The sequence below is a fragment of the Gopherus evgoodei genome, chromosome 22, assembly GCF_007399415.2.
Source record: "Gopherus evgoodei ecotype Sinaloan lineage chromosome 22, rGopEvg1_v1.p, whole genome shotgun sequence".
Taxonomy (NCBI): Eukaryota; Metazoa; Chordata; order Testudines; family Testudinidae; genus Gopherus; species Gopherus evgoodei.
The window spans coordinates 14,428,502-14,447,222 of NC_044343.1; the positions used below are offsets into that span (position 1 = coordinate 14,428,502).

The 18,721-nt window shown below is 39.6% G+C and overlaps 1 protein-coding gene across 5 annotated transcripts in view; it reads left to right on the forward strand.

Moving 5' to 3' along the window:
* The window catches only part of HNRNPM (heterogeneous nuclear ribonucleoprotein M), a 52,587-nt gene that overhangs the window by 19,341 nt on the left and 14,525 nt on the right, over window positions 1–18,721 (forward strand). For 4 of the 5 annotated variants that reach the window (XM_030540721.1, XM_030540722.1, XM_030540720.1 and 1 more), the window contains exons 3-9: window positions 6,011–6,063; window positions 6,913–6,920; window positions 7,000–7,093; window positions 12,610–12,807; window positions 14,482–14,635; window positions 17,166–17,215; window positions 18,066–18,126. In XM_030540721.1, the coding sequence (XP_030396581.1) occupies window positions 6,011–6,063; window positions 6,913–6,920; window positions 7,000–7,093; window positions 12,610–12,807; window positions 14,482–14,635; window positions 17,166–17,215; window positions 18,066–18,126 (618 nt within the window). The remainder of the gene's footprint in view (window positions 1–6,010; window positions 6,064–6,912; window positions 6,921–6,999; window positions 7,094–12,609; window positions 12,808–14,481; window positions 14,636–17,165; window positions 17,216–18,065; window positions 18,127–18,721) is intronic. The other variant, XM_030540723.1, reaches the window with a different exon arrangement.

An 18,721-nucleotide genomic window follows, 5' to 3' on the forward strand; every position in this document is an offset into this window, starting at 1 on the left:
CTGTTTTTAACTCTTGCCTATCCCTCTTTTGTTGAAATAAATCAGTATTCTAAAAAGTATTTTCATCTGTTAACCCTGGAAACCAGCAACTTGGCTGAAACATCCTACTCTATACCCCTTTGGCATACTGTGGTCATTGTATGCTAGGGGACTTGTAGTGTGCAGTGGTAGGGTCCACATAGATAGTAAATGTGTGGAAACTGGAGCTCTGTAGATGTATAGCCCAGCTTTCCATGCAGTAAAGATTCATGTAGACACACCCGTAGCCATAGTAAGCCTATCAATATATAAAATTTTGGGATAGCTACCTTCAGGAATTTAAAGCAGTTCCAAAGACACAAAATGCCCTCATAACTTGAGAAATAGGTTTGCATAAGTGTTTCGTCACAAACCCTAAAAATCAAGGAAATCACAAGTTAAGGAAACCAGTTTAATATAACACAGTACCAATTTTAGTGTACTCACATCATGAATGTGTTGGGCGTGCTGCTTTCAATTTGTCCTTTTTATTAGTGAAGAATGTTTGGGCAATACTTATTCTCGATTGCTGAATCTTTTTATGGTAACACATTTCACCTTTCCTTTATCTGATGCTCAAAGCTTTTCAAATGAAACTAGGGGAGCATGAAAAGCTTTGAGCACCATCTAGCAAGTGCTTGAGTAATAATTTGTCTTCTCTGGAACTCTGTAAACAAACTCAGATATGGTCACGCTGATTTGCATCCGAACGGTAGCAAAAACTATGGTATTGATTACTTAGAAGTTTATTAAATGGGACTCTGACTTAACTCTTGGTCATAACATCATGATTATAGTTGACAAATTTTCTGGTAAGGATATTTGTCAGCCTGGATCTTGGAGCATTCTTTTGATTTCATGTCAAATTTTCTAAACCTTTATAACCTTCATGGCTGAAAAATGAGTATAACCAAGGTTCTCATTTTCAGGTTTGCTAAACCACCGTTAGGGCTTGGGTGGATTAGATATCAACCTTTTATGAAAGCAGTGCCTCTAGAATATATAATTATAGCTTCTCATGTCTGCCTGCTTCAGACCATGAAATTTGATAATCAGTTCTAGAAATAACACCTTATTTCAGCTCTTACTATATTGCATATGTCTGGGATAGTCTAAAAATTAATAAATGAGATCTAGCAAAACTTCTTAAGACCACCCTGCAAAAGTCAAATATGTCTTAAAAGAACACTTCTTAAAAGCTTTCATTACAAAAGTGACGATTTTAAACTTCAGAAAGCAAAGAAAAAAATTCAGTGTTAAGTTTGGAGACAGCGTTCAGTCAGTAAGTAAATAAAGACTATGATTTTTAGCCCTGCTTTAACTGGAAATCATAATGCACACTACCTATGGAGTCAATCACTGTTTTGTAGTGTGCATGTATATCTTGGAAGTCATTAACTAATATCTATAGCATCTGTTTAAAAAGATCTTCAATAAAATATCTTAAATCAAGCCATAGTGAGATGAGGGCTGTTTTATAATGGGACTCGTTATGCGTCAAATGTAATAGGAAATCTTTAAATTTTCTCAAAGTTTGGATTTATATAGAATAGTGTACAGTTTGTTTTTTGTTTTTGGAAAGGAAGCTGAAATGTGTTTTTCTTTTGTTTGTTTTTTGAGAACTGCACCCATTTTGCTCAGAGCAGGCTTTGTGCTTAATGATTATTTCTGAGCCATCATCTTGTGGAAAGGGCCAAATTTTGTGGAAACTTAAATTGGCATGACTGTCTTCTACAGCAAATTTCAAATGAATGAACACACTTGTTTAATAAAGTCTTCTGTTGACTTCAAAATAAAAATGACTGTGCATCCTCTTCCTTCTCCCCCAGACTACTACTTTCCAAACAAAACAGAAATATACAATAGGTAATAATCCTTTATTGGCAGGGAGATGGAACAGACCTATTAGGTCTTCTGTTATTTCATATTTAATAAGGTTCCCTCTTCCTTTCCAAACTCTTATGTTGAAAACTTACAACAAACAGATTTTGAAAGAGTGCCCTAACTTGCATCTTTAATATTTTTAAACTTCATATCACATGTCCTTTCAGATGAATCCAAGATGATTGTCAGTTCATGCCTCTTTGCAACTTGGAAACTAACTTTATTCTGCCAAAAATGACAATAGCAAATACCCACATACTTGCTAAATTTGTTATAATGCAGAATTCCTGGGCCATGTATTTGCAGTTGTTGTAATAACAAGTCTGTCTTCAAACTTTGATATTTTGCATTTTCATAACACTTTAGTTTCTTTCATTGAGATGCTGAGCTTCTCTTCAAAATATGGTATTCAAAACAGATTATCTTACTCCAAGTAAAATCTTACAAGTATCGAACAGAGGGGTAGTAGAAATATATCTAGATTGGGCAAGACTTGTTCGATCACTGAGCTCATCCTTTTTGAAAGTGTAGGTGGTTATCCCCCGAACTAGTCGATAAGCTTTAGTAACCCTCGCATATCCTTATCTGGTACCTCTATGATATTTCTTAACTCAGTACTTGTGCATGCAGTGGTTCTTTCCTATGTGAACAACTTTTATTTTAATCTTTGTTAGAACCTTTAATTAAAAAAAACCAAACTTTTGCCAGGTCCTATAGTATGTTAGTCTACCGCTCAGGCAGAAGAACACTAATCAGATAGCATTGCCTCTGTACAATAGCTGAAAGGGTGGGGTTCATGTACCATTCTGTGTTGGTGGCCCAGTGCAGTCTGACTTTCTGGCTGCTGGCAGAGAAGAGCATTGAGACTCTTCCTTCCCGTATAGTGGTGGGTTTTTGGTTTTTTTTTGCCTTTCCTTTTTCTCCTCCCCCACTCCCAGCAAGGGGAAAGGAAATATAGTTCTTGAACCAGGAAATGATGTGCCGATATATGGTAAGAATACTTCCATGACGGACCTCTCACTCTATTTTCTGTACTTTGCAAGTGGTACTTGCCTGCTTCTTGCCAGCCAGTAATTCTTTTATCCCTGATGCCTGTCTGCTCTTCTAATAAACAGACTTCATGTTAACAAAAATATTATTTAGTTTTGCATCTAGAATAGGTCCAAGGGGGCCTTTTCTTTACCTTTCAGGTTCTAGGATTTTTTTATGCCATCTCATATCAACCATAGTTTCCCTTGTAAGAATGTCACCTGGATCACAGCACATGACTTACTAAGTGCAGAATGCACCTCTCACATTTCTTCTGTAATCTGGACTTATCTTGGATGTTGGGCTAGCGTGTCACTTGTCACATGGTGTCCCTATTCTGAAATTTGGCTGCTTCTAAAAGGAGGCTCAAATAAGTTGATTTTTTGTTGTTGTTGTTGGTTGTTGTTAAAGTGCAACTTTTGATACAGGTGACTTTTTTTTTTAAATGTGAATGTATAAATCTTGAACACTGAGAGCTCGGAGCAAAATTGGTACAAACTTTAAGGTTCTCTGTAAGATATGAAATAGCCACTAGAGAAGACCAGTAAATTTTGTGGTTCAAAGGTCAGAACTTCCTGTAAAGGTCATTAGGCTGATTACAGGGACAAATGTTAAATCAGCTTCTGACTGTTTTGAGCCAATGACCAAGGAAAAAACGCTTGTTTGGAGGAGTTTGTGTAGATTTTTGTGTGTCAGTTGCAGCTGATTTGATAAGTAGTTTAGAGTGCAGAGCAATGTCTTCCCAATGGACCAATAGTGCTACTGGGAGCATTAGGTCACCACTGATTTCTAACCTTGTGACTTCAACTTTTGGCCTTTGTGAAATGGGTTGTCTGTTGCAGGTCATCTGGGAATTTGTTTTTTTTAACTACATAAATTCAAATCAAATTTGCGTTCTTGTAAAAACACAGTGTGGTTGGACTCTGGCTGCTGCTGTTTAAACGAATGGCTTTCAGAATTTCCTGGTCATGCTGAATATTTATGCCCAAAGTAGTAGTTGGAAACTATTTTTTGGCTGTATTGGCAGGAGCAGTCAAAGACTGTGCTTAGTATGCACACAAAGCAAGTGGAGGCTGTCCCCACAGTACAGAGGTGTAGGCCATAGAGATTTTAGCTCTAGATTTATGGTGCTCTTGATCTAAGTGACCTGGCTATTTGGATCCAAGTGTTGGCAACTATAATCTTCAGAGATGGTCCAAATACTGAAGATGAGAATGGTAATGTAGCTTAGAACCTTGGCTATAACATACACTTGTTTATAAGCTTCTGCTAGGTTCACAGAAATCAATATAATTCTGGGGTGTATTGACATGAGGTAATTGTTCTGCTCTCACCAGTGCCCAGTAGGCCAGTTCTTCATCAGAGTCTCGTTCCGGGCACCACGCTTTCAAGAAGATGTGGACAAACTGTAGAATCCAGAGAACAACAACAAAAATGATAAAAGGTTTAGAAAACCTGACCTCTGAGGAAAGGTTAAAAAACAAACTGGAGAGGAGCATCAGAGGGGTAACTGTGTTAGTCGTATCCACAAAAACAAGAAGGCGTCCAGTGTCATGTTAAAGACTAACAGATTTATTTGTGCATAAGCTTTTGTGGGTAAAAAAATCTGGATCTGAAGAAGTGGGTTTTTTACTCATGAAAGCTTATGCCCAAATAAATCTTAGTCTTTAAACTGGAGAAGTTTAGTCCTGAGAAAAGAGACTGAGGGGGAGACCTGAGAAATATTCAGATATCTTCAGGGCTGTTATAAAAAGGATGATGATCAATTGCTCTCCATGTCCACGTTACAACACACAATCTGCAGCAAGGAAATTTAGCTTAAATGTTAGGAAATCCTTTCTAATGATAAGGACAGTTGATAAATGGAATCGGCTTCCAAGGGAGGTTGTGGAATCCCCTTCGTTGGAGGCTTTTAAGAACAGGGTTAGACAAACACCTGTGAGAGATGGTCTAGGTTTACTTGGTTCTGCTTCAGCATGGGGAGGCTGGACCGAATGACCTCTTGAGGTCCCTTCCAGCCCTACACTTTTTGTAGTCCCTTTTCAATTTGGACTACTGATCCTGTTAGTTTTTGATCAATCCAAATGAAGGAGAGGGTGAAGGAACACCTCTCAACGCTTAGAGATCCTGCTAAAGTCTCATGTTAAGGTTAATCTGTAAGTAGTCTTGCTAGGAATTTAAAGTCTGTTTGGATACATTCATTTTTATATAAATAAGCCAGAAAAGTAAGCATAAATGGGTTTCTTCAGCTATACTTCTGTATGCCATTTGCTTCAAACTCAGCAGCCATTTTGGTAGTGGTATTTTGGAGATATACAGTCTGGTTAAAGTGATCATGAATTGGCAATCCTAATCTTTTGTGGAGAAATGCAGATTTAGTTTTCCTACAAATTGTACTCTTTGCTACAGATTCTAAACATTCAGTTAATTATTGTCTTGGGAATGAAAATTGCAACAACTTTCCTAATGAAGACTATCTTGAAGTTAGTCAAATTTAAACAGCTAACTGATCTAAAAATGAAGTCTGTTTTCCCTTTTACTTAGGCTAGATTATTAACCTCCCAATTAAATTAAACACCTAGTTGAGTCACTGACACTTAACTGGGTGCAGTTTTGGTTTTGGAGACCCCTCTAACTGTCCCTTGTAGAAATCAGAGTGAAACATGAACTTGTAGCTGGTTAACGTCTGGGCTATCTAGACAGAAGGCTACATACTAGGTCAGTCTCCAACAGAAAGCTGATTCTCTTTGTGGAAAAAGGAAAACTATCATTGCAGACCATTTCCCATGGATTTGGATTGCCACAAGTGATTTGAGTATTAAAGGCTCAGGAAACTGATATTGTGGAAATAGCTTGTTTTTGAGGGGAGGAAAATCAAGAACCTGTTTGTTTACCTTTTTTTTTTAAGACTTTACTGCACACCTGTAATGCCCAGCTTGGTGGTTTAGAGAATATGGAGTGTTTCTGGGCTTTCTTATAAGGCAGAGGCTCCATACAAGGTTGTTGACTGTTCTAAATTCCCATTGTTTTCTTGGCTTTTCTCCCTTGGTATATGTGTCGTCTGGAATCTGATTTGTAGTTGGTGAGGTAACATACGTGGAGCTCTTAATGGACGCTGAAGGAAAGTCAAGGGTAAGTGATTGAGAGAATTTCTTCTGTGGATTTTACTACATGACAAATGTAATTGTATGGTGGCGTGGAACCAGATGAAATCAGAAGGTAGCGTATATGGATAGTGGCTCTATATCTAGACACTGCCCAAACCCCCTCGTGGGATAGGGAGGAGGTGGGAAGGGATGTGCAGGTAGTGTCAGCATTGTGCTCAGTCGGTGTTGGCTGTGAGTGAATTATGCATGGACCCTAGCAGTATCTACAGTGGTATGTTAACGTAAAACGTGTCTTTGAAAATAATAATTTGTAGTTGTTGAATTTATAAGTTCAGTGTGCAAAAGCAGGTTCTGTAAACATGACACTTCCCATGCCAGTTAATATAAGGCAAATGTCTAAACTTAAGACATGCGTAGCTTTAGTAGGTGTCAAGCTAATTTCTGTTAAGTGAAGGAATGTTTTAGCAAAATCATAATAGGAACTCACTTAAGTGTACTGAAAGGATATGGATTGAGGATGAAGGAACATGGTGAGGATTTTGACAGGCTACAGAGAACAGGAAATGTTCAGTGTGTGGTGTTTTCTTGGAGAGCCTGGACTTAGTTTTGCTTATTACAACTTCAAAAATGACAGTATAATCCTGTTAATGTGTAGGAGTTAATATTTTTTGGAATCCAGGTAACGAAGGTTATATTGGGTAAGCTTGTATTTTGTTCTTACTGTTTTTTAGAGTTAAATTATAAACCAAGTAGCTTTTTAATTAATTTTAAATCTTTTTAAAGTTAACTTTTTGGCATTATGTGCTTTACTTACTTTCTTCTCTCTTTCCCTCCTCCCCTCCTTCTTACTCGTCCATGAAATCACCATGTCAAGGGATGCGCGTAAGTTTATCAGTTATTACCGGGGTGGGCAATTTCAAACTACAAGCAACATTCTTAATAATCTATCTTGTCTCCTCAGTGTTGTTGAATTTAAGATGGAAGAAAGCATGAAGAAGGCTGCTGAGGTTCTGAACAAGCATAGTCTCAGTGGAAGACCTCTGAAAGTGAAAGAAGTAAGATTTAAATCTGCTCTCTCTTGGTTTTTAAAGTGCTTGTTCATAATCTAATAAACTTTATGCTTGGCTAATTGGGATATGAAGTCACCGGAAGGGTAAGTACATAAAATAATAAACTAAAACCTCTATATGAAATCAGTTCACCAGCTAAGATCTGGGCTGTCAAAACTTTTAATTGTAGGCATATGCTTTACTTAACCTGAGGCATTGTTCTGAAATCTAGGTAAAAATGAACATGTGCATATTGGCCCAATTTCAAGTCTAGGTGTTGAATGTGACAATTCAGAACTGATTGACAAAAAGATAACAAGCAAAGGTGGCCATTGTTGCTAGTACACTTCTGTGTTTTGACTTGCAAAACATACATGTACTAAACCCCTCTGAATCTTTCCATAAATCTGTTCCAGAGAATGTTATGGAAGTGTTTGTAAAACATGTGAATCTGAACACCAAGTAAGCATGTAGAGCAGAAGAATTTCTTCTCGTGTCTTGCTTACAACACTGCTGCTAATACATCCTAGAATGATATGTGGCTGTTTTTTTGCTACAGTGTCACACTGTTAACTCATATTTAGCTTATGGTCCGCTATGACTCCCAGATGCCTTTTCGCAGGACTCTTTCCTAGGCAGTCATTTCCCATTTTGTATGTGTGCAACTGATTGTTCTACCTTAAGTGGAGTACTTTGCATTTGTCCTTATTGAATTTCATCCTATTTACTTCAGACCATTTCTCCAGTTTGTCCAGATCATTTTGAATTTTAATCCTATCCTCCTAAGCAGAATTGATGTTCTGTGGATTAATGGGTGACTGGGGTTAGCTTAGTGGTTTGAGCATTGGCTTGCTAAACCTAGGGTTGTGAGTTCAATCCTTGAGGGGGCCACTTATGGATCTGGGGCAAAAATCAGTACTTGATCCTGCTAGTGAAGGCAGCAGGCTGGACTCGATGACCTTTCAGGGTCCCTTCCAGTTCTCTGAGATAGGTATATCTCCATATATTTGAATTTGTTTCAGCACAGGAGTTGGTGAAATTGCTGCCATCTGACTGCTGTCTGGTCTCTCACTTGAGTTACCAGTGATTAGTTGTTAACATAGAAAAATCCATCTTCCCAATTGATATTTATTAAGGCTCTTTACTGGAAGTCTTGTAGGCTGAATGAATGAACTAACCTTTAATTACTAGAGGGGTCTTTGCCATTTTGAATTATGTATTTGTTGGAACACTCCCCCTTGTCAATTTCAATTTTTTTCTCATACACTAGTGCAATGCTGCAGTGTTCAAATTACCATTCACTACAAGGAAGTATAGTATTGGAATTTAAAAAAGAAAAAAAAAACCTCCATAATCAAAACATTTTTAATTAGTATTAGCTTTTTAAGACCTGCATTCTATGCAACCTAAAATGTGGTCCAGAAATCACTGGTGGTCCAGTAAAAGATATCTCACCCACCTCTTTTCTGTCATCTCATTACATTTAGTTATTGTTTAGGCAGATTGGAGTCCAAACTACTACTGGCTATTAAGTGAACTTGGACAAATCACTTAGTCATTTCTGCCTTAATTTCAAATCTGTAAAATGGTGCTAATGATACTTGTCCTATAAACCATTTTGAGATCCTCAGATGGAAAGTGTTCTTGCCCTCCTTGAAGTCTGACTGTACAAGTATTCTTTAGTAGGTAGCCACGTCATTATGGAGACTAACAAGCTTTTCTATAGTTAACATTGAAGCTATTCTGGTAAGTCTTTTTTAACCACTTTCCCTAAGAATGCTAAAATCAAAGTAGTCCACCTGAAACTGTACACAGCATATTTGTCTGAGTTAGATTTTTATGCTGAACAGGCAAGGTATTTTATAGCTCTGAAGGTTCCAAAGCTCAGCTAAGAGTCATTTTATTAAATTTCCCAATGTGCTTCTAGCTTTTTGTATCTCAGGAACAGATTTAGCTAAATCTCTGTAATATTTTACAGGCCGAAGAGCCCTTTCAAAACCAGTGAAAGACCGATATTACCACGAATACTAAAGCACAGTTAGAATCATAAAATATCAGGGTTGGAAGGGATCTCAGGAGGTCATCTAGTCCAATCCCCTGCTCAAAGCAGGACCAATTCTCAACTAACTCATCCCAGCCAGGGCTTTGTCAAGCCTGACCTTAAAGACCTCTAAGGAAGGAGATTCCACCACCTCCCTAGGGAACCCATTCCAGTGCTTAAGCACCCTCCTAGTGAAAAAGTTTTTCCTAATATCCAACCAAGCCTTTCCCACTGCAACTTGCGACCATTACTCCTCGTTCTGTCATCTGATACCACTGAGAACAGTCTAGATCCATCCTCTTTGGAACCCATTTTCAAGTAGTTGAAAGCAGCTATCAAATCTCTCTTCATTCTTCTCTTCAGTAGACTAAATACGCCCAGTTCCCTCAGCCTCTCCTCATAAATCATATGCTCCAGCCCCCTACATTTTTGTTGCCCTCTGCTGGACTTTCCAGTTTTTCCACATCCTTCTTGTAGTGTGGGACCCAAAACTGGACACAGTACTCCAGATGAGGCCTCACCAGTGTCGAATAGAGGGGAATGATCATGCCTCGATCTGCTGGCAATGCCCTTACGTATACAGCCCAAAATGCCGTTAGCGTTCTTGGCAACAAGGGCACACTGACTAATATCCATCTTCTCGTCCACTGTAACCCCTAGGTCAGGGGTCGGAAACCTTTCAGAAATGTATGTGCCGAGTCTTCATTTATTCATTCTAACTTAAGATTTCGCGTGCCAGTAATAAATTTTAATGTTTTAGAAGGTCTCTTTCTGTAAGCCTATAATATATAACTAAACTATTGTTGTATGTAAAGTAAATAAGGTTTTTAAAATGTTTGAGAAGCTTCCTTTAAAATTAAACTAAAATGCAGAGCCCCCCAGACGAGTGGCCAGGGCCCAGGCAGTGCGAGTGCCACTGAAAATCAGCTCATGTGCCGCCTTCAGTATGTGTGCCATAGGTTGCCTACCCCTGTAGAACTGCTGCCTAGCAACTGGGTCCCTAGTATGTAGCAGTGCATGGGTTTCTTCCATCCTAAGTGCAGTATTCTACACTTGTCCTTGTTGAACCTCATCAGGTTTCTTTTGGCCCAGTCCTCTAATTTGTCTAGGGTCCTCTGTATGCTATCCCTACCCTCCCAGCATATCTATCACTCCTCCCAGTTTGGTGTCCTCTGCAAACTTGCTGAAGGTGCAGTACACGCCATCCTCCAGATCATTAATGAAGATATTGAACAAAACTGGCCCCAGGACTGACCCTTGGGGCAGTCTGCTTGATACCAGCTGCCAACTAGACATCAAACCATTAATCACTACCCATTGAGCCCGATGATCTAGCCAGCTTTCTATCCACCTTATAGTCCGTTCATCCAACCTATACTTCTTTAACTCGCTGGCAAGAATACTGTGGGAGACCATATCAAAAGCTTTGCTAAAGTTGAGGAATAACACATCCACTGCTTTCCCCTCATCCACAGAGCCAGTTATCTCCTCATAGAAGGCAATTAGGTTAGTCAGGCATGACTTGCCCTTGGTGAATCCATGCTGACTGTTCCTGATCACTTTCCTCTCCTCTAAGTGCTTCAGAATTGATTCCTTGAGGACCTGCTCCATAATTTTTCCAGGGACTGAGGTGACGCTGACTGGCCTGTGGTTCCTCAGGTGGTCCTCCTTCCCTTTTTTAAAGATGGGCACTACATTAGCCTTTTTCCAGTCATGTAGGACCTCCCCCGATCGCCATGAGTTTTCAGAGATAATGGCCAATGGCTCTGCAGTCATATCCGCTAACTCCTTTAGCACCCTTGGATGCAACGCATCCGGCCCCATGGACTTGTGCTTGTCCAGCTTTTCTAAATAGCTGTGAACCACTTTCTCCACAAGGGGCTGGTCACCTCCTCCCCACACTGTGCTGCCCAGTGCAGTGGTCTGGGAGCTGAGCTTGTTCGTGAAGACAGAGGCAAAAAAAGCATTGAGTACAGTAGTTTTTTCCACATCCTGTGTCACTAGGTTGCCTCCCTCATTCAATTGACTTAGTTACTCCAGTTTGCATGCTTTTCAGAGTGTGGATGGGTGGAGTGACTGGCAGTGAATCCAAATGAGAGTGGGTGTGGCTAGCCTTGAACAAGAGCAAGAAGGGAAGGCCATTTGAGGAACGCGGGGTCCTGAAGGGAGAGAGCCATATGTGGAGCTAGGAGGTTGTCTGGGAGACCATGGGGTTTGTCCCTGCATGGCTTGCAAGGTTTGTTGAGAGAGCTGTTATCGAGGAATCTCTTGAAGACTTTTTTAAAAACTATATCTTAACCCAGAGTTAAAGTTGCAAGAATTTATCCACTCTGCCAGAAACTCTAAATAGTTGTGGTTGTCAAACTAGTGCTTGTCTGGAAATTACAAGCTAAGGAACCAGTTTACAAAAATACCCTGTATTGAAAAGTATGGAAACAAATTTCTAGAGGTATCCAAAGAATCCTATTTATTGGCTTTTAATCTCCTGGGTGGTGGGTGAATCAGTGGATAAAGTTGTCTGTTTCTAGTTGTCACTGTTAAAGGTAGAATTATATTCATTTAAATGACTTAACTGAGCATTTATATGCCTTTGAATGTCTTGGGTTTTTTAAAACTGTATTTCCTCTCAAATTAACCTTTCTAGTCCCCCCAATCCAGTTAATTCTTTTCTGCATGTACTGCATTTTATTCCTCTGGTGTATAGCTTCCTATGCCCCTGTAATTTTGGGTTACGTGTGCACTAGTTATCTTGTTCCATATTGTATCACAAGCTTGTATCTACAACTTGCTGTCCATGGTCTCCTATATAGATCTTCTTCATCGTGGCTTTCCCCCATGTTAATTTTTTTCTGGATTTTCTTCAGGTAGAAGCTTTCTTTGGCTTGTCTACACAAGGTGCTCAGTCAGCAGTACAACAGTATTGGTGTAACTGCTCCAGTGGCTGAAACTCATTTAGACAGGGCCTCTATTCTGTACTGAATCTTAATTTCATGCCTCTCTGAGTCCCTGTTATTCATCTACACTGGTGTTCACGCTCTCTGTTTAGTATCCTTTGCACGTGTAGCTTGCTGTTAACCCATGTTCTAGGTTATTTGAGCATTTATAATTTTGTATCCCAAGTACCTGAGTAGGTAGGTTTTACCTCCTTGCTATCTGGAATGTGCTGTCATTTATTGCCCTTCATGCTACTTCAGACAGCTTTCAGTGAAACCCATATTCAGTTCAGTTTGAGGTTTTCAAGTGTGATTCTTGAGTCACCATGAGATTGTTCGTCTCAACTTTTTTCAAAAACAAGCAGTGAAGTGGTGCCTGATACAGGCTTCTGATTTACTTTTTACCGATGACTTTATTATTGAATCATGGGAGTCTTGCCATTAAATCCCCCTGTGTTACTGGGTGTAAAGTATGGCTCTGTAGTGTCCATATTGAGTTTAGTGAATTTTGCCATCTTGCTGAACATGTTACTCTTACTGTTTTGCAGGATCCTGATGGCGAGCATGCCAGAAGAGCAATGCAGAAGGCCATGGCAGCAGCTGGTGGCATGGGTATTGGCCCAGGACCAGGAGGCCCTGGAATGATCAACATACCACCCAGCATTCTCAATAATCCCAACATACCCAATGAGATTATCCATGCTTTACAGGCTGGGAGACTTGGAAGTACAGTATTTGTTGCAAATGTAAGTATGGTGTGATGTCTGGGCAGAAGATTTGGGATTTAACTGGATTAGGTACTGCTCTTCATTTGGAGAGCAATCTACCAGGAATCAGGCTTTATTCTGGCAAATTTACTTACTTTGAGTAATCAGACTAGATGATCCTGATGGTCCCTTCTGACTGTAGTCTATTAATAGTAGTGTTCTCTGTAACTAGTCCTATCATCTTCAGTTGGACTACCTGCTGAGGAAAGTACTACTTGACATTATGGGTAAGGTATTATCTTTTATTGGGCCAACTTTTGGCAAGAGATGCAAACTTTTGAGCTTACAGAGAGCTGTTGAGGTCTGGGAAACTCAAGGTCACAGCTAAATACAAGGAGGAACAGATTATTTAGAATAAGTAATAAACACATTTCAAAGTACTGTTCAAGGTGAAATGGTCTATTAACACCCCTCCAGTCACTGGGGGTAGGGGAGGGAATATAGTTATTGGAAATAGATTGTTGTAATAAGCCATAAAACCAGTGTCTCTTCAGCCCCTGATTTTTCGGGTCTAGCAAATTTATGAATTTAAGGACCTAGGCTCGTCTTTTGAAAGTGTTGTGCAGGTTTCCTTTGAAGATGTGGACTAATAGGTCAGATAGTGATCGCTTTGTGAAAAGCGTTCCCCCATGGGCAATATGGTGTTTCTTTTTTATCATTTTCCTGTGTGAGTTCATTCTAGAGCATGGTGATTTGGTTTGGTTTCACCCACATATTTGTTCAGGCATTTATTGGGTCCTCTTCACCTTGAATGATCCCTTGAAATGTTTTAACTACTTATTCTAAATAATCTGTTCCTCCTTGTGTTTAGCTGTGCCACTGAGTACATTTCCAGACCTGAAGAAGAGCTCCGTCTAAGCTGGAAAGCTTGTCTCTCTCACCAACAAAAGTTGGTCCAATAAAAGACACACACCTTGTATCCTGGGACCAACACGACTATAACAATGTTGCCTACATATTTGACATGAGTTGGGGTGACAGTATCATGCCTGAGATGAAATGCAGTATTCACGTGACATACAGCCAAACAGTGCACATTCCACATAATGACACCTCAATACTGCACCTGCATTGAATCTCCAGATTACTACATTACAGTATAAAGAAACATATCACTTTATTGGGGGAGGTATAGTTTGGTGGTTTGAGCATTGGCCTGCTAAACACAGGGTTGTGAGTTCAATCCTTGAGGGGGCCATTTAGGGATCTGGGGCAAAATCAATACTTGGTCCTGCTATTGAAGGCAGGGGGCTGGACTCAATGACCTTTCAGGGTCCCTTCCAGTTCTATGAGATAGGTATATCTCCATCTTATTTATTTATCATCATAGAATACTTCTTGCTGTGCACTTACACTGTAGCAAAACTCAGTAACTCAGTTAAAGGGTATTCTATCACTAATACTGATCAGTGGGAATCTTCTGGAGTTAAGGTACTCACTATGCATGAACGGCTTGTATTCACTTTGCTCTGGTTTGAAACTTTCATAGCTGACTATCTTTGAGTTAACACTTTCTGCCATTTTTGCAAAGATTATTGAATTTATTCTGAAATCTACAGCACCTAGTTCAGGAAGCTTTCAATAAACAATATTTGGGGCTACTTGTTGGGAGAAACATTACAGAACGTTTCAAACAGTGTGTTTTTCTTTCAGTTGGATTACAAGGTTGGCTGGAAGAAACTGAAGGAAGTGTTCAGCATGGCTGGGGTGGTTGTTCGAGCTGACATACTAGAAGACAAAGATGGCAAAAGTCGTGGAATTGGCACTGTTACTTTTGAACAATCTATTGAAGCTGTTCAGGCTATATGTATCCTTTCTGAAGAAATTCTGCAATAGTGAAGCAAAGACCCTTAAAATGAGGTTTTCCTACGTACCAGAGAAGACTTCCAGTGCATCATGTCCCATCTGATTCCTCATATGAAAGCAAATGGCAGACTAGTAGAATTGGCATTAGTTAAGAAACTCTGATAGTGCTTCTGTCTCTCTCACACTGAAATTAAGCACCATCATCTTGCCTCATGGTAATACATTGGCACCGGGTCATAGACGCTGAGGAAACCGGTGAAGAAACCTGGGTGTAAATGAGACTTTATTTTTGTCTAGCTTAAGTAAACTGTTGACTTGAGGAAACAAGAATGTATTGGAAAGGGGCTCCATTTTGGAACAACATATTGCATATCTTTGGCTGGAAATGTACACAGCTGCCTCTTAGGTGTACCTAATAATTAAACACAATATAGATTTGCTAGAGGGGTTTATTTTAAATCCCTTTACGGAGGACCAGAGAGGGAGATTGGGGGAGAAAGGTTTGTGGCATTCCCTGTTTTATGATGTATGAAGGTCTGGACCTTTATAAATGTACTTGCTTTTTATACTGTAAACTCTGGTCCTGTCTACTTTCACTTTCTTGGAAGACAGCTAATAAATGTGATAATCACAGATGCCAAGCAAATGGTCTTGATGCTGAGGGGAAACAAATTTTTATTCATATTTTTTCTCTGCGAGCATTTGTAGCAAATAAAGGAAGAGAGAATTTTACAATTCAACTTTTCAGTTAAAGGCTGAGCATTCAGAGTACTGTCTTCCAAATCAGGCATCCAGATAAAAGGGGAGACACACGATTTGATAGCTATGATGTTTTTAAGCTGATTCACAATGAGAGGGTGGATTAGAGAATGGGGTATATGTCAGGAATGAGGCTCATATAAGACTAAGTACTCTAGCATCTTATAGTAGAGGTACATGTGTCAAAATGGACATGTTGGAGGTTGAGTTTCAGGCCTGAGCAAAGTTGCTAAAGTTTCTGGAGTAGAGTTGATGTTCGGAGAAATTTAAATTGTCTTCTGGCTTTCAAATGCATAGTTTTTAATGATACATAATGTCTTGCAAATTTAAGGTGCCACAAGTACTCCTCATTCTTTTTGCTGATATAGACTAACACGGTTACCACTCTGAACCTGTCATAATGTCTTAAAGACTCTTTTGGTTAGGATTAAATATGTTTATAATCTTAATTTTTCCCAACCAAAAAAACACTGATTAAGATACCTTTGAAACTTCAGCTGATGGATTTTAAGTTCCAGGGAGGGAGAGCAAGGATGGCCAGACCAATGCTTCAGAGGGAATGGATGGAACAGGGCAATTATTGAATGTTCCATCTCATGTCGTCCAGTCCCAGCTTCTGGCAGTCAGAAGTTTAGAGACACCCAGAGAGCAGTGGTATGCTCCTTAACATCGTGGCTTATAGCCATTGATGGACCTATCCTTTATGAACCCAGCTATATTTTTGTGCTTCACAACATCCCCGGCAGTGAGTTCCACAGATTGTGTTGTGTGAAGAAGTAGTTCCTTATGTTTTAAACAATTTCATTGGGTGGCTCCTGGGTTCTTGTGTTTATGTGAAAGGGTAAATAACACTTCCTTATTGACTTTCTCCGTTACATTTATGATTTTATAGATGTCTGTCTTTTCTCCCAATAGTCAACTCTTTTCTGAACTGAACAGTCAGTCGTATTAATCTGTCCTTATGGTAGCTGTTCCATACCTCTAATCACTTTTGCCCTTCTCTGTACTCTTCCAATTCTAAGATCTTTTTTGAGATGGGACGGTCAGAACTGCATGCAGTATTCAAAGTGTGGGTGTACTATGGATGTATGTAGTGGCATTGTAGTATTTTCTGTCATCTTTATTCATTTCCTAATGGTTCCTAACATTGTTAACCATTTTGACTTCTGCTGCACATTAAGCAGGTGTTTTCAGAAAACTATCCACAATGACTCTAAGATCTTTCTTGAGCCATAAAAGCTAATATAGCCCTCATCATTTTGTATGTGTAGTTAGGATTGTTTTCCAGTGTGCATTACTTTGTATTTATCAATATTGAATTAATATGCCATTTATTGCCAGTCACCCAGTCCAGTGAGATCCCTTTGTAACTCTCCACAGTCAGCATTGGATTTGAGTAATTTTTTATTGTCTGCAAACTATGCCACTTCACTGTTTACCCCTTTTTCCAGGTCAATTATGAATTTGTTGAATGGCACTAGTCCCGGTACAGATCCTTGTGGGGGGGACTCTGGTATTTATCTCTCGCCTCTATGAAAACTGAGCATTTATTCCTATCCTTTGTGTCCTATCTCTTAACTAGTTACTGATACACAAGTTACCAGTTATTTATTCCATGGCTGCCTATTTTGCTTAAGAGCCTCCGTGCTGTGGGGTGGGGTTGATACACTGCCAGACATTAATAGCAGTGCAGCTTCAAACTTTAAGTTCTTTTTAGCAGTAAGATTTTTGGACTAATATTTTGAAAAAAACATCCTTAACTTAAGTATTAGCAATGTTCAACGGGCAGCTGCTTTTTGACAGACCAATGCATGTAAAAATGGTAAGTATATTCAGTCCTCTTACTGTGTAATGTGATATCAGAACATGTGTTGGATATCTCATGGCTGGCATTCAAACTGTGGTCCATGGAACACTCACAGATTGAGAACCAAGCAATGTGTTAATCTGGTGTGGCAGAGGAAGGCAAGGAGAGAAATGGAGGTCAACTGTGAGGATTGTTTCGTCACATTTAGTTTGTAGGATGAAATGTGAGAGGTCATCAGACTCATTAAGCACTCAGAACTCTGCACCATCGTGCTGCTGCTTCAAAACCCAGCCTAAACACATAGGAAACACAAGCAGCTACCATAGAATGGTTGTGTGGCAGCATAACCGAGGCAAAGGATCAAATGAATCTGGATTTTGAACTAGTTTCATCACTCAAAGCTGGAATAACATTTTGTTTACTGGTACATATGTCTTATGGATAGGATTGCTGTTTGTAGAGCACTCTTGAGGACAGCGGCAATTGCTTTAACAGAACGCTTTAGTGCAGGTTAAAATAATTTTATTTACTCCATCAGTAAGCATCTAAACGATTTAAATGCATTTGTATTGTTAGTGTAGCTAAATGCAGATTTCCAAGTTTCCCCTATTGCTATTTCTCAAGTTGCATTGAGGAGGCTAAAGTGCCAGTGCCTTGCCCATAGAGAATTCTCTTCTCGGGTAATCCCCCAAAACGTAACTTCAGGAAATGGCCATATTTATGAATTCCGTACTTGGCAGTAAGTCCATAGTACAGTTGTGGACGTTGTTTGCCAGGAATTGTCATAGCTTTCAGAGGGTTGGTTCCATTAAAAGGTGCTGCCAGTAATCTCGTGTGGGATTTAATGCTGTTTAATTGTTTTCAGGATGAGCGAGCCTTTCCAAAGGGAGACTTCTTCCCTCCAGAACGACCCCAACAGCTTCCTCGTAAGTTTCTTTAAAATTGACACCTTGAATTTATGGCTTGCAGGAGTTCAGTTTGCTATACTGCAGGAATGGTGCGGGAAAGCCTCCTTGTCAAAGAGTGCCATAAAGCTGATATTGCTAGGTGAGGTGGGGAAGGGCTTTTATTCCAGGTACTCCCTAATACTCAAGGCAACAGGAGAGGTTAGCCTCTGTGGTTTGGGGATCCCTCAATCAGTTCTGGGTCAAAGGAAAGTCAAGATGGTGTCTGGAAACATTATGCCTCTTAAAGGAAGGAGGCTGGCTTTGTGCTTTGGATTCTATAGCATTCAAGGATCCACAGGGATGCATCTACAATCCCTAGTAAGTGCATCTGTATGTGAGAAGGAAGTTGGCTGTTTCCTTACCTTGGCTATTGCGTGATCAAGAACAATACTCTAAAAAGGATGAGATGTTCCCCACTGGATTGCCACTGATCTCAAACGGAGGGGTGTTAACTTTTATATTAACTCATTTCTTATCCTCCATCATCCAGAAGTAAACGTTCATTCTTTTTTCCATCTTGCTGTTTAGAAGACTTTCAGCTCTTGCATTAGGGCTGACCTTTGAAAGTACCTAA